At 35.7% G+C, this 17,278-nt stretch overlaps 1 protein-coding gene across 1 annotated transcript in view; it reads right to left on the bottom strand.

The window, feature by feature from the left end:
• Positions 1-17,278, bottom strand: part of NEGR1 (neuronal growth regulator 1) — a 921,576-nt gene that overhangs the window by 524,431 nt on the left and 379,867 nt on the right. The window contains exon 2 of the mRNA XM_067005821.1: positions 14,536-14,768. Coding sequence (XP_066861922.1) covers positions 14,536-14,768 — 233 coding nt within the window. The remainder of the gene's footprint in view (positions 1-14,535; positions 14,769-17,278) is intronic.

Raw genomic sequence — 17,278 nt, 5'->3', positions numbered from 1 at the left:
GCCATGGCTCCACGGGGCTCCCTGCTGAAACTCGTGACAGCTGTACCTCTCGGCCATGAAAAGCTCCAGTCAGCAGTTAAGCCCAGCAATTACAGCCTCCTACAGCTGCTCCCCAAGAGTCCTGTTGCTTCTCACAGGCTCAAACAACCTCCAGCAGCATCTTGATCTCTCAGGAGCTGCGTATTTGAGCATTTCTTTGGCAACAGCACCTCTAAAGAATGTCTTTTTTAAAAAAATTAATTAATTTTTTAACATCTTTATTGGAGTATAACTGTTTTACAATAGTGTGTTAGTTTCTCCTTTACAACAAAGTGAATCAGTTATACATATACAGGTGTTCCCATATCTCTTCCCTCTTGCATCACCCTCCCTATCCCACCCCTCTAGGTGGTCCCAAAGCACAGAGGTGATCTCCCTGTGCTGTGGGGCAGCTTCCCACTAGCTATCTCATTTACATTTCGTAGTATGTATATGTCCCTGCCACTCTCTCACATCGTCACCGCTTACCCTTCCCCCTCCCCATATCCTCAAGTCCATGCTCTAGTAGGTCTGTGCAATGCTCTAATGGAGCCATTCTCCTAATCTGAAGAGCTGGTCTTGTTTTCAAACCACCCATTCCCCCAACCCTCACTTCACTTTGTGGAACAAGTCAACGTGGCATCCTACTTCTAACTGCTTCTTCAGCACTTCTTGGGTCTTGAAGTAGCATCTCATTTAGCTCCGAATGATTTAGTACACATACTAAGAGTAACTTCCAAGTAGTTTCCTATAGCTAACCATTATTTCCTGCCTTGTAATCAAACCTCAAGCCCCTCTCCCCACCATCCGTTTCACTTCAAAAGTTAGCTATGCCTCTCCACAAAAAGAGGACTACTTCTTTCATATGTACCCTGAGTACACATCTGTCCCAGCTCCTATCTAACTTTAGGGCACTCATTTACCTCATGTCAGTATCGCCCCATTGGTTTGTAAGTTCCTTGAAGGGAAAAGCTAATTCTTATTTGTAGAACTTTGTTTTGTTTTCCTAACTCCTAGAACAATGCTTGGCCAAAGGCAAAAACTTAAAGAATATGCCTTGGTTGCATTAGACTTAGTGTCCAAAGTCAGGTAACTGGTTTACTGGGAAAGAGTCCCAAATTGCTTTTCATTAGTTTTCCCACAAGGCACAGATGCAGCTCTAAAGATCAAGGCCCGGAATATTGCTGGACAGCTCATAGCTCCCAGGGTAAATATACAACCACAGTTCTACAGCCTCTCCTTAGGGTAAATATACAACCACAGCTCTACAGCCTCTCCTTAATTTATTTTTCTTAAAGTTGCAGTCTGTGTGGATAATAAAAGACTGCCGTTACCACTCATGCCACTGTGTATTTGTAGTTCTAATATTCATTAAAGATGCAGCTGAAATGTTAATGATAATTGTACCCAAAAAGCTAATAAAGAGAAGCCCAAGGCTCACATAAATGTCAGCATTTAATAATTATGCATACTTTTATCTTTTCTCTCTAATTTATCTTACTTTTTGATAATTAGTTTAGTAAATCTGAGATCCCAATATATGTGTAATTAATTTTACAATTTATTTTTAAATTTGCTTTTTATACTCAGGAATTATATATAGATATATATTTTTCCAGAATGTAAAGAGATAATTATCATTATATAACACATACTTCTTAAGAGTACTTACAAGTAGGAAACACTTGACATTACAGGAAAAAATCTCTATCAGTCAGGATCCAGTCAGGAAAACAGGAACCAATCTAAGTATTTCAAATAAAGGGGGTTTAATGCAGGGAACTGTTTACACAGGTAATGAAGGGCTAAGACGACAAAGTATATGAAGATGAGGCAATTCAGAGATCTGTAAAAAGAAGCCACTGATACTCCTACAGGCAGGTATCATTACCAGATACCAGAGGTGGGGACTGTTCATCAGGAGCTAGATCTACAGCAGGGGACTGCCTGGTGTGAGCTGTGCCAGTGGGAGGATGGGCTGTCCAAGGGAAGCTGGAGCCAGGGAGGAGAAAGGCCTGGGGCAATCAGACAGCAAAATAGCCTGACTTCTCCCTTCAGTCCCAACTCTTGCCAGTGTCTCTCACTGGGTGAATGCTGCTAGAAAACACAGAAGCCTGAACCGTGGGGTTCAGCGACCCCATGATACAAAACATAGCAAAAGAGTTGCAAAGAATGGCTCTGAGATCAAATAGGCAAAATGACTGCCACCATATCTTTTCTTTCATATTAGGTAGTAGTTTGTTTTTTTTTCCTTAATGTAGAAGATTTTTCCAATTACTGTAGCTCAAAACCCTGACATTGGTATAAATTTATTATATCTTTTCACATGGATTTTCTCCACAGGAAGGAAGAGTAATTAATTTTACCAATATTTTATAGATCAACTTCATTGTCTAATTCTTAAATAAAAATCACTTGAAATCAATGAGAACAATCTCAATTACATCCCAATTCAAAGGAAAAAAGAGGAAAGAATCTATCTGTACATTATTAGCTCACTGAAAAAAGAAGGTAAAATCTTTTGAATACCTACTCTGAATCAGACACTCTGAGAAATTTCTTATATATCGTTTTTTTGTTTGTTTTTTTAAAATTTTCACAGTCATCCAGAATGTTGGGTATTATTTTTCACTTCTCAGCGAATGAAACTGACTCTTAAAGAGATGGTGTCACTTAGAACCAACTTCATATATTTTATAAATATAAGAGCTGGATATCACCTGAGGTCAATCCAACGCCTATGCCACACTAGACTACTTAGAAGAATATCGGTTTTAACTAGTTTCGAAGGGAGATATAACCCAAATAATTACTGAATAAGAAAAATTTCAGAAGAATTTTGTCTGGTTATTGGCTGGCTTGTATTCTTAAAGGGCTTCACTCATTCATTCTATCATTTATTAAATATTTATTTTAGCCCCAATTACATGACAGCCCCTGTTGTACTCACTAAGGGTAGGGATTTCAGAGATAAGATCCGTACTTTCATGTATCTTGTTACAACCTGCCACACAGTGGAGAATTAAAGCTTGTGTCTATCTTTTCTACTAGTCCAGTGGTTCTCAACCTGGGGTGATTTTTACCCCAGCAGATGTTTGTTAGTATCTAGAGATGCTTTGGAGTGTCACAACCAGAGAATGCTACTAGTGTCTTAGGTGCTGAGGTCAGTGTAGTAAGTCTATTCGGGCTGCCATCAGCAAATATCATAAACTGGGTGGCTTACAAACAGCATATATTCATTTCTCACAGTTCTGTAGGCTGGGAAGTCCAAAATCATGACACCAGCAGATTTGGTGTCTGGTGAGAGCTCACTTCTTAGATGGCTGTCTCGTCACTATAACCTCACATGGTAGAAAGGGAGAAGGATCTCTTTGGGATCTCTCTTATACGAACACTAATTCCATTCTTGAGGGCTCCATCCTTGTGACCTAAGCACCTCCCCAAGTCCCCATGTCCTAATATCATAACTTTGGGCATTAGGTTTCAATATATGAATTTTGGGGGGGGTCACAAATATTCAATATATAGTAGCCGGGGATGCTCTTAAATATTTCACAATATACAGAAATTTTCTTTCCCCTCCACCTCATACATACACACACACACTCACATACATACACACACACACACACACACACACACACACGCACACACACTCACTCATATGATCTAAAATGTCAATAGTGCCAAGGTTGGGAAACCCTGTTCTAGATAGGTATGAAAGTATTTTATATTTTTGAGAGAGAGAGAGAGAGTGTATGTGTGTGTGTGTGTGTGTGTGTGTATATTAGTTTCCTATTTGTGGCCATAACAAATTAACCACAAAGAGTGGCTTAAAACAACACAAATTTATCTTATAATTCTATAGGTTAGGTGTCCAAAATAAGTGTCTCTTAGTGAAAATTGAGGTATTGGCAGAGCTGTTTTCTTCTGGAGTCTCTAGTGGATAATCCACTTCCTTAACTTTTCCAGCTTCTAGAGGGTCCCTATATTTCCTTGCTCATGATCTCCTTCCTCTATCTTTAAAGCCAGCAGTGGTGGCTTGAGTACTTCTCACATTCCATCACTGTGATCCACTTCCACAGTCATGTCTCCCTTTGATTCTCTTCTTCTGCCTCACTCTTTCACTTTGAAGCACTTTTGTGAGTTCATTGGACCCATCGGGATAATCTAAAATAATGTCCTTATTTTAAGGTCAGCTGATTTTCAATCTTAATTCTCCTTTGAGACATGGTCATCTTTGGGGACCATTATTTTGCTTACCACAAGGAAGAATACATGTGCAATTTTTAGCAAAGTTATTTGTACATAGTATTATTGAATTAAAGTGGGGTATTGAATTAAAGTGGGACTGCACAAGCATTTTTAAAAAATTAAACTGAGTTAATCCTAGATGTCTTTTTACTTTTTTTAAATTTTTTATTTTTTTGCTGTACGCGGGCCTCTCACTGTTGTGGCCTCTCCTGCTGCGGAGCACAGGCTCCGGACGCGCAGGCTCAGCAGCCATGGCTCACGGGCCCAGCCGCTCCGCGGCATGTGGGATCTTCCTGGACCGGGGCACGAACCCGTGTCCCCTGCATCGGCAGGAGGACTTTCAACCACTTCGCCACCAGGGAAGCCCCCTAGGTGTCTTTTTAAAACAGACTACCTTTTACAAGGTAGAATCCTGAGCAGATGAAAACAATATACATGTGTTAACTTTGCACTGACAAATAGCTCTGAAATCTCTCCTTCCTCAAGTCTTCAACATACCGTTTTAAACCACATCCTCACATGCACTTGCTCAAATCAATATCTGAAAGAATAAGTGGAATACCTGAGAGGAAATTCTAATTGTGTTATTCTTGGCCCTTTTAAAATGTTAGCCCCTTACCTGGGTTTGGCATTAGGAACCCTTGCCTATAATCTTTGTAGTAACTCTGTCCCATATAAAGTATATTTTTATTCTCAAAATAACGTTGCTAGGAGAAAATATATTTTTTTTGTAAAATGCTGGTATCCCATTTATTATTTTTTCACTACAACATGCAATCACTATCCTGCATTTGTGAAAACATGGGGATTAGCAGAGGATAAGGGTGCTATGACCTGGAATAAAAATAAGCAACCTAAGTCATGAATGCCTAACTAATCCTTTTAATTTAAAAATTTTCCTGTTATGTCAGCATTCTTGGTGTTATGTCCTAAACATAGCATCAATACATTAAGTCACAGCTTAAGCAAAGTGATTGGCATGAAGCCAGGGAGAAAGAAGTACATACACATGTACAACCAATAAGTCTCTACTGAGTCCCTAATATTTGTCAGGCACTGTCTTGGATGTTTGGGAGTCAAAAGGGATTAAGACCCAGTCCTCACCTTCAAGGAGTAAACTGAGGTTCTAATTAGAGTCCATGGATAAATTTAGGGGGTCCGTGAGCATTCTGCTCACATAAAGAAGGCTGTAAAATGTAGAGGGTATGTATACTTTCTATAGACCAGGTCTGCAGGTTTCATCAGATTTTCAAATAGGTTAATGAACACAAAATGTTTAAGGACCATTGGTCTAGATTCAAACCTACTAATGTGGGTTAGCAAGCTCTGACAGCTTAGTGCAGGTGCACGATCCACCTTTCCTGTGTCTCTCTACTGCTCTTACTAGATCACTAAAGGAATGCTGAAGGAATGGGAGGGAAGTGGTATGGGGCAGAGAGGTGTCTGGACATAGAGTGACTCTGATTCTGCAAACTGAACTTTGTCACCAGTCTTAATTGTGCCCATTTTCCTCTTGGCACTAAACATAATTAATTCTTATTGTTCTGCTACAAATCATAAGATAAACAATATCATTAGCAGATTCAAATTTTCTCCTCTGTTAAATTTTATCTTTATCCTACATAAAGGTTATAAGGGGTATGTCATTCAGAATTTAGTTAATGAAAATGGCAAAATCCTAATTGTCTTGGTAGTAATTGTACACATAATTTGGAGAAGAAAACAGTAAAATTATTTCACAGATCAAATCCTATTGCAATGACTTCCTAGGAGAAGACAAATTATTTCACCAGACTTTGATTTTATTTGCAGGGTTTCTCAAAATAAGTGGACCAGCTAAAGCTTGGTAATCTTTTATTTATAGAGAGATTTTCATACTGATGGTGTACATTGCACTGGGATTTGACAGGTATTACTTATACAGTTGTTTTCTTTCTTTTTTTTTTTTTAGGAAAAAATAAAGATACTCTAAGATAGGCAACAAATATAACTGTTCTGAAATACAACACACAAATCCAAAATAGAATTACTAAGAAAATAAAAATATGATCAGTCTGAGCCTTGAGATACTTATCAAACTATGTGCTTCAAGAACCAGAATGAATACACATCAATCATTGAAGGGACTTTTAAAGGGCAGCAAATCTTGCTTAAAGGGTTAACTATTTTAAAATACTTTCAAATTGCATTTTTAACTCTATGTTACCCAAACCAGAAATACTGATTTACTCAGTCTCAAAATGAGCAATAAATATTGTTCCTCTTCTTATACATCCCATTCTCAGGTATCCTTTTACTTAATACTTACCAACATGATTCAAAACTTAAACCTTTATGAGAAGGACAAAGGAAAGCAGAATTGCTCCTCAGCACCACTGACCACAAACTATACAACCTTTTGAGATTTCCTTGTCCAGCACAACCTTCCTTGCTGGCACAATTCACTAGTAAAAAAGATGCTTATTTAAATTTTAACACTGTTCCTCTTGTTGTTACCAATTCACAAAGTTTAGCAGTAGTTTTCACGAGATTCCTTCTATAGGAAAAATGGGTGGTTCAGATAGAATTCAACAGTATGCAATATCTATAAATATTATTTTTTCTTGCACTTTCCCATCTCTCTCTCATTCACAAAGGGCAGCATATTGAAAGTTTATAAGAAAATATCACCAACTTATTAATCCCCTCTGTGTACAGTAAGCAGTATTTGGGATTTTGCACAGTTTTGATCTATAATACATCTCTTGTATTAAACAATACATATAAACTTCATATACTAAGTTTTGGTTAGGAATATATGCTCACTACACTTAACAGAGAAAATCTTTTTCAAAGGAAAATACTATTTAATGAAATCTACCTTCTCTTTCTGCTAATGCTTTTATCTCAATTGCAGAAAAGTAATGGCCAATAATCTTTTCTAAAGACTATAAAAGAAAAAAAGAATATTTAGAAGAGAAGAAAATGTTCATTCTGTAAGAAGTACCAATATTCAAAAGAGAAGTTCACTAAAAATTAATTCAATTAACTTTATTTCTCTTATGAACCCTAATAGCTACACCAATAACCTAATCAATGTCAATACACACACACATAAAAGTGAGGTGATGCTTTCCTAGAAGTTGGCCTGATATGCAGTGCCATGTAACGATAGCATTTCTAGTCAGACTGGAATGTCTGAAATGAAAAATGAAATAGTCCACCTGAAAAATACATTAATTTTAAAACTTTAGGCATTATTTTACTGCCTAAAAAGGCCTAGCTCATATTAAGTTCAGATGAGTGGACCTGAGTTTTTCTGTGAAGGTATGTTTGAGTGAATAATTTTGCTGAAGTCTAGATCACAAATGACACCTGAAGGATTTATTTTTTCAAAATTTCACAAATTAGGCATAATTTTTCTAAACTGTTTAGATACCAAACCATTATCTTTCTGGACATCAATACTATTACCTCATATATATTAACAGATTAAATGTTTCCATTGGATAAATTATCTGGGGAATACAATGACAGTCCTATTATCTAATGAGGGATATGCTTCAAAAAGCTTATAAATTATTTTCTTCCTAAATTACAAATGTACAAGTCTGTATATTTCAGACCAACATAAATAGAAAAATGGGGGGTGGTTAGTTAAGGTTCCACTGTTACTAGTACATCACTGTGGGAAGAATCTGCAAGAACTAATACAACCTTATTTATATCATTTCTCCTACTTAATTGGTCTTTGAACCAGTGATTGGTATATTCAGGTACTGATTTGTCTGCACAGACTCAGTGAATGTTGCCACCCACAGGATCTTTTCCATAATGTGAATTGGGGTAACCAAAAAATGATTTATGGTAGAATAGGTAGGAATTCCCTGAAGAGGGAATGACAAAGAGTATGTACACGCCTACCCATGTAACTTTGATCTCAATGATTTGATATCACTTGTTACCTAATTTTAGAGAGTAAAGGATTAATATTTTCTTATAAGCAGATAATATATATTTAATCATCATACATAAGGTGATCTTAGAAATTTATCTCTGTTATCATGTTAATGAAATAGAGAGACAGATCCTGTACAAAAACTAAGTTCATTTTTGGCAATTTTCTTCCCCTAAAAACAACAACAACAAAAGTGAGCTCATAAATTCAGAGAACAGATTGGTGGCTGGGGGAGAAGAAAGGTAAAATAGGTGAAGGGGATTAAAAAGTATAAACTTCCAGCTTAAAGTAAGTAAGTCATGGGGGTATAATGTACCGCATGGTGACTGCTGGAGGAGGTCATGGAAAGGACATGACAACAGGTTGACCCTTGGGCTGGACTCAGGCAATCTGAGGCTTCTCTCCCCCTCCCCCTCTCCTGTATGTTCTGCCCACAGTTTCCACTCTAGGAGCCGTTTCAAGGATGCAGCCTTGAGAGAACAACGTGTTGTTAGGACCATCTGAACTGAATACATGACTGAACCCTGTTAAGGCCTCTATATAAACTTTTAAGATTCTGGCGGGTCAATTTAGAGGTCTACTTGTCTTGTGATCACTCAAGACAAGCCTCATATATAAGCTTCCTGGTTTCTTAAAGCTGCCACCTACCAATCTGAAATGGTCTGCCTCTTTCTTAGGTCTCTCCTCGCCCTCTGTGTATAGTGACACAGTTTGGGATTTCACCAGAGGAACTCCCAAGGTTGCAAATCAACAGTGATTACAGTTAATAATACTGGATTGCATATTTGAAAGTTTCTAAGAGAGTAGATCTTAAAGTTTTTCTCACAAAGAAAAAGAAAATTTGTAATTATGTGTGGCAACTGATGCTAACTAGTCTTATTGCAGTGATCATTTACAATATATACAAATATGGAATCATTATGTTGCATTCCTGAAACTAACATAATGTTATATGTCAATAATATATCAATTAAAATAATAATTTTTAATGTAATATGTTTTACAACAATTGATAAGTATACTATGAAGTTACATCCCTTAAAGCTAAAGGTTCTTTGGCTGGGATAATGAAACGGAATTATGTTAAGGAACCATTTCTATTTTGGGTGGTTTATTATTTGTTTCCCAACTAAAATTATTAAGAATATATGCTTTGGGTCTTTATCACTTCTTTGTGCTTTAAAGTAGGTCCAAAATTGGGGTTCCTATATATAATTTTAATCTCCCCCACAGGTATAAATAGAGATTGAATAAAACAGAGTGGGAACCAGTCTGAGGGCTTTGTCCTAAACCATTACTGCATTCAGACATTGCCTATTTTGACATCTATGGGCTCTGTTAAACTTTTCTTAGTGCTAATATTTTTCTTTGGTTTCCTTTTGTAGCTTTTTGAAAAGTTTGAAGTATTTACTGTTGCAGAACAATGACTTGAGTTTTCTAATAGATGTGGTATTTTACCATACATTTTTGACCATTATAGCTTTTCTCCCATTTGGGTCTTTTGAGGAAGGAGGGCCCATGTCTTGTGATGCTGCATTATTGCCAGCCAGCTCAACTTGGAGCAGAAGTGTGGTGTCTTTCTCTGCCAGTGTGTTCCTTGTGTGGGCTTTAATATTCATAAAAAGGATGTTAGCATTTGATTAAGATATGCTGGTCTTTAAAGAATATGGCTCTAAACTTGTGGCCACATAGAATAATTGCTCTCCAGATACTCACTGATAAGTATAATTTTGAACTATCTGTACCTGAATTCCTATTCAAAGACCCACTGAGAGAAATAATATTTGTGAAGGTTTGACTCAGGAAGGACAGGCTCTAAAATTTACTCATAGATTAAGCAATAATCAAAAAGCAATCTCACTGTTATTGAATTAGCATCTTGTTAAATTTATTTTTAGATTAAAAAAAAATTTTATACTTCCCTGCACTTCGGGTTATGTTGAGAGGTGTTATAAAAAACAATCCTATGAATGAGTTCTGTGCATGCCATACAGTTACTGTTGAAATATTCCTTACAGTTCACAATGATATTCTGAGATGACTCACGGTCAAATTATTTCCCTGAGTAACAGGACCAGAGCACTAAGAAATAGAAATTTTAACCTTCAGGGCCATGGAATGAATAACTGATCTTGTTTCTCTTTCTGTGTCAGGTGCTAGAAATCTTAGAACTGAAATTTTTACCAAGCTCTAAAAATATATAGAAATCATGGCAAAAATTTTATAATCTATTACATCTGACTGCACCCTATTCTTCTTACCTTATCTTTTGCTTCTGATTTCTCCTAATTGCCTTGGTGTACTAAATACTTTGGTATAAGCCACTTTAAATTCCCAACCAATGTAAAACAATGTTAATAACGAATGGTATTTGAATGTGTTGTCTTTCCACTTTAGGAAGATTTTCTCTAAACAATGACTAAGCCAGAGGCAAGGATCTAACATGGTCATAGTTAGGGATCTTTGAGTTGAAAGGAGATGGAATTTAAAATTAAGATATTTATTAGGTAATAGTCTTGTGATAAATAGCTGGAGAAGGAAAAAGAAGAAGGTAGGATTGGACAGAGCAAGAAGCTGAGCTGTAGCGGATTAGGCAGAGCCAGGCTTTGCCTCTCTACAGCTGAGGCTAACTTTGAAAGGGCTGACCACTGTATGCTGTCTGCTGATGGCACTTCCAGTAGCTAGGAAAACAAGCCCATATTTGAAAAGGGAAGCATATCACCCTGTCTATCACAAATATTTTAGGTAAGTAAAATACCCTGAGGAAATTAGAACACACTTAGCAAGTTAAACACCCTTGAGAAATTATTTTGCTCATTGGCTTATGTGCTAGTCATACCTCCTTCCATCCTGCCTAGAGAAAACCTAGAGTATGTCTCCCTGGAAGGACACGAGTTGAATGATAAACGTTACATATATTGTGTGTGTGTGAATGTGTTTGTGTGTGTGTGTGTGTGTGTGTGTGTGTGTGTGTGTGTTAAAACAATATACATTTATTCTTTCAGTTTCTGTCCTGGCACATCTTAATTGCTCATAGTCTCACAAGGCTGCAGTTGAGGGGTTGGCTGGGGCTGTTGAATGTATATTCAGTTATTATACAATATTTTGGGTTGTCTATTTTGTGTTGTATACAACTTAGACTCTAGACATGGACTTAAAGTAGAAACCATTGTGTTATATTTTTGAATGGAAAGCACTTACATTTTATGTTTTGTTTCAAAACAGTATTGTAATAGGGATCTCCCTTCATAACAAGTATTCAAGCTGCATACATTTTTATAGTCATGAACAAGAAAGATACTCTTAGTAAATGCTACACCACATGGTTTGAAACACTGGACAATTAGGTAACTTGATTTAACAGTGTTATATACAGGTGATGAAAAATTTATTTTCTTACTATATCTATCAGCCAGTTTCCAACCCCTTGAAGCAAAACTCCAATTCACCACATTCTTCAAATTTGTAAGTACATACATTGTTCAGCTCAGTTGGTGAAAGAAAAACATGGAGATAAATAAAGTGTACTTGCAGAATAAATACTAGAAGGTGCTACTGTGTAAAAATTAGTTTGCATGGTTCTCAATACAAGTGTTATACAAGTGTTATGAAGTATTTTTTTTCATTTTTTAACTTAAAAAACTTTTTCCCTTTCAAATCAAAAGCAAACAGTCACAGTGGATTTTTTTTTCCCTGTCATTTGTCTTTTTGCTTTTGACTAGAACAGACCTTAAGATTTTCTGATCTGAAATCCTCTTCCTTCAAATGAGAAAACTAAAGTTTAGAAAGGCTTGAGAATTACCCATTTCATGAGGGAAAATTCAGAATTGGAATCCAGGTTTTCCAACTCCTACTCCAGTGTCTTTTTTCCCCCATTATTTCATTTATTGATATGAATAGCTCTGAGAAATCAATAACATAAACAAATTTCCCATGCACAAAGTCTGTGTGGGCAAGATATCCTTTTGATTATCCCCTTTCTAAAATGACTTTTTCAAAATAGCTCCCTTGAGTACATAGTTTCAACAATTAAAGATGAGCTTTGTTTTTACCAGCCAATGTGTGTTTGACATCAGTGATTAATAAATAGCTTTCTCTCACTTGCTAAATTTCTTTATCTTGTTGAATCAAGGCTTGACAGATTATTAGGCAATGAACATATACTTCAAAACTATCTAAATACTCCTGAGTATCAGACAACTTAACAAATTTAGAGACTGAAGAAATGTGCATATCAGTTTATTTTTGTTCATTGAGAGGAAATGTAGCTTAAGTAGGGTTTGACTTTTTAAGACATTTATTTAGTTCTTGAATTGACTGACAAGCCTATTAATTTGTTCCCTGAACTTTATTAATGTAATTGGAAAACTGCCCACATGTCAATCAACTTCTAATAAGTAATTATGTTCATAAGTACTGTAAAATTATTAGCTTTTAATCTGACCCAGCCACACACATCAAAACAGTAACACAAATTATATTTTTCTAGAGGAACAAAATATTATATCGATAAAAAATTCAATAAGTGCATTTGTAAAATGTACTTCCTAAAATGGTGCCCAAAGTTTATACTGGCCAGCAAAAAAGAGTGCCAAAGTAAGGCATGTAACAGTTTTAAAACTGTGTACAGTATTAAACAACCTATGTAATATAAAGTTATTAAGAAATTCTATGGAAATTAACATTTTCATTAGCAGGGCATATATATATATATATATATATATATATATATATATATGTATTGGGGGTCTGGTTGAAAAATATAGGCCTAACAGGGAATAAGAGAGAATGGAAAAAAGGAAAGAGGGATATTTTTAGTGTGCAGAAGTATATTGTGTAAACATATAAGAAACAAAATGTCTTTATCTCAAGTGACTCAAATATATTACCATCAAAGTGTACTTTTCTTCATGTAATAAAATTTTTTTGTACTGTTTGAATTAGAAACTCAAGTCAAAAGGCACTGAACTAAGCAAGAGAACAGGATTAGGCTTGGATAACTGAAGAAATGTGTTTGTGTCTTGTAATCTCATGTCATTTTTTGAAGCTGGATAAACTGCCCTCTGGAATCTCTGGATAATCTTTGAATAAAGATGGACTTTGATGAAAACTTTATTATTTTCTTATATGCTTTTAAATAAGGAACATCACCAAAGTCTTCAATGATTTGTAATACGGAAAACCACTGAGGAAATTCACTGCCTTACTATTCAATTTATACTTTCCTTCTTAAAGTTAATTGTTTAATAAGTTTAATCATTATCACAAAGCTAAAATATTTACTAATAATTGAAGCTTTGTTTGAATTCAGTTTTACCTTTATATGAGGAAATAAAGCTCAATTAATAAAGTTGTAGAAAAATAAACTTTTCTGAATGTAAGCCATGTACCTAAATTAATATTTATTGTTGATTTTTGAAGGGTAAACTCAGAAATAATACAACTAACTTGCAAATTCAGCTTTTCTGATAGGAATAAAACATGCATTCGCTGGCACTACATTATCATATAATTTGTTATTAATTTTACTTAGAAATGCTGCAATGTCATTTTGAATTCCACAGTATATTATTTCTATGCAACCAACACATGGTTTATCTATAAAGCATGAGGATATAATGCAAAAGGGCAAAAATACACATTTTCTATTCTACTAGCATTATAATTATATTTTCCTTGAAAAGTATTTGTGTTGAGGATAAATATGCTCTTACATTTTAGTATGCAAGAAAAGTAAAATAATTGGATGATTCTGTTTATATTTGGAGATTATAAGTTAGCTAGCATGATTTATAATCTACTGAAAGTAAATCAAAGTATAAAGCATTGTAAACCATATTTTTTCAATTATTCTATATTTAAATAAAGTAATTCTAGAAGGCTGCTTCTTTTCACTGTGACTTGAATCAAAGTAAATAGAAGCTGAATTGAGACAGAGTGTTAGAAAGCTTGAGGATTACTTTAAAAGAGTTATTATTCATATTTCAAAAAGTTCTAATATTTTAATATAGTCATCATAGGCTATCAAAAATTTATTTTAATGTACCAATCATGGGTTCTCAAAGATTTATTGAAGGGGTGACTCATAGGAAGATACAAAATGAATCATATACAAAATAATCATAATGTGATGTTAATGGATAATGTTTGATCTCGGTAAGTGGGGATCTGTATGCCTATAAAAGCCATTATACTTAATGGAATCTAGGAATATAAATCCCTGAAGACAATGACAACATATCTTTCAACATTGTCAGCTACCTCTCGGTCATTTTGATATCTAAATATTGAACATTTCTAAGCATAGCAGACATGGAAATGCATACCTTGAACAGTTAGGTGCACCTGCATTGTTCTCGGTGTATGTTGAGTCTGAACAGAACATGTGTATGGGCCATCGTCTGTCACATCTACATTCTGTATCTGGAGGCTGTAGTCCCTTTTATTCAATGTTGAAATTGAAACTCGAGGATCCACTGACCACTTATCACCTCCCGCAAAAATAATACTTGACCGGTTCAGCCAGGCACCCTTTGAAGCTCCATCTTCCAAATAACACCTACAAATTACCAGAGACAGAACATTATTAATCAAAATGAAAATGAGAGACAATATTATCTTTGTTCTGAGTGTATTTCTATATTCTGAATTACGGCACTGCATCAAATGCAAACATCAGCTATAAACACAGGAGACATGAACACACTGGTACATTTTTCATTCCCAAAGCAAATATGAAAAAATACCTTTCTACAGTTTGGTTTAGCTTTTTTTTTTTTTTTTTTTTTTTTTGTGGTACACGGGCCTCTCACTGTTGTGGCCTCTCCCATTGAGGAGCTCAGGCTCCGGACGCGCAGGCTCAGCGGCCATGGCTCACAGGCCCAGCCGCTCCGCGGTATGTGGGATCTTCCCGGACCGGGCACGAACCCGTGTTCCCTGCATCGGCAGGCGGATTCTCAACCACTGCGCCACCAGGGAAGCCCCTAGTTTTGTTTTTTAAGTGTGTGTGTGTGTGTGTGTGTGTGTGTGTGTGTGTGTGTGTGTGTATTTTAATTCAAAGCCAGTCAAAATCCTTTTTTATTCTGTCTGGATGAAAAGTAAATTTAAGTAAGGTTAAATTAGTTCAAATAACAATTTCAACATTAAAACACATTTCTTTCTTTGAAATTATAAGAAGTAGAATAGGTTCATGAGCTAGCCTGGTTTAACCCAATCCAATTCTGAATATAATGTACCAGATACATAAAGCACAGAATGGCACCATATACATGTTTATTTTTAAAATTACCTGCATTTGCAGAGCGGTAGACCTGTACACTGAAACTATGAACTGCGTTTCACTGATAATATTGCTGTTGTAATTAAATGTAGCAAGGCTAATGTAATACTTTTAGTAGCAAATTCTTGCTGTCTTTTCAATAAGCTGACCAATAGTATTTCCAGAAAGCATTCATTTATCCAACAAAAACACGTATGGAGCATCTGCTATGCATGGATTCAAAGGGTATTGCCTTTGCTCTCCAAAACTTTTAGTCTACTAAGGAGGACAAGCTAATTAAGCCAACCAATTAATACTATACAGAAAGAAGAATATTTTTATGAAATCAGGCACAAGGTACATGAGAGACAAATGAGGGTTACTTGACTTAGAAAGGTTGTTGTGAGTACAGAAAAAGGCTTTCTAGAATAGAAAAATGCCTGAGATAAAGAGATGAGGAGTGGAAGATGTGGTGTTCTAGACAGGGGTGCTATATGCGGATAACTCCAGGGGAAGGTGAGAGAGACAGCCAGGCATTTTAAGGAAGTACAGAGAAGCATGGGATATAAGGTAGGAGGGATGAGAGACAAAATTGGAAAGGTAAACTAGAGCTAGATGATAATAGCAAGCATGATGACAACTATCAGATTTTAAGGCCAAATTTGAAGCCATTTATTCGGAGTTGTATTCTATAACAAAATTTTAAAATATAGCTTTGTATCTAATAGGAGTCCATCATGTCAAGATTTAGAACAGAAGACTGTGGTCATATATCAGTGATTTTGCTGGGGACCAGCATTCTAAGTTTCAACTTGAAAATGTTCTGATACAAATTAAAGACTGGTTCTCTTAAATGAGTACAAAGCACAGCTACAGAATGAAAAGACACATACATGGAAATAGTTTGACAGCATTTCTACAGAACACCCTGGGGGACTGAACACAGTGTTTTGAGATTGCTACAAAATTGCAAGCTGAAAGCAACAGGGTAGGCTGCTGCCAACTGTATCCAACTAATCAGTGGGTGAAAAAATAAGGAATGAGGTACATTGCAGAATCTAATTTGCAGTCAGCTTCAGCATCTACAGAATACAAACTAGTAGAAGTCATAAAGGTCATTGTTAATTGAAAAGCTTTTCCTGATGTATTTAATGAAGAAAATAAAACCCACTTTAATGACATAATTAAACAATTATAGTATATTGTCATTCTTAATAACATGCAGAAAGAAGATACAGGGGACATAGTTCCCATTTCACAAGATCACATGTGTACTGGTATAGCATAGAACACTGAAATACCACTACTAGGATTATGGTAATTCCGCTGTCTGTATTTAATATCTGGGTTCATCAAATGTTTATTGTGTGACCTCTGCATCTGTGGCCTTCACACTTTATCCTATCTGGTACTCATAACAACCCTGTGAGGTATAGATTGCTATGCTCAGTTCATCACTAGAATATAAATGGAATTTTGTGGTTAAATGACTTGCCCAAACTACACTGTTAGTGGGTGGTAAAGTTGAATTCATAATCAAGCCTTCTATTTCCACATTCAATGTCCTTTTCACCATAATGCAGATCAAAGACTTTTAAAATAGTTTTCAGAAACGGGAAGATAATTAGAATGTTGCAGACATTACTGCAAGTAATTTCTTATTTACTGAATGTGACCAACTGCTTAACCTGTCCTATTCTAAAGGAAGCAGAAAATTAATCATTAATGGATATTTTACCATGAAAGTCTGATTTAGAACACTCTGCCTGGCATTTCCCTTTCCCTAGAGACAGCAGCAGCTTTACCTTTAT

Source organism: Kogia breviceps, chromosome 1, assembly GCF_026419965.1.
Source record: "Kogia breviceps isolate mKogBre1 chromosome 1, mKogBre1 haplotype 1, whole genome shotgun sequence".
NCBI classification, from domain to species: Eukaryota; Metazoa; Chordata; class Mammalia; order Artiodactyla; family Physeteridae; genus Kogia; species Kogia breviceps.
This window is presented reverse-complemented; position numbering and strand designations above follow the sequence as displayed.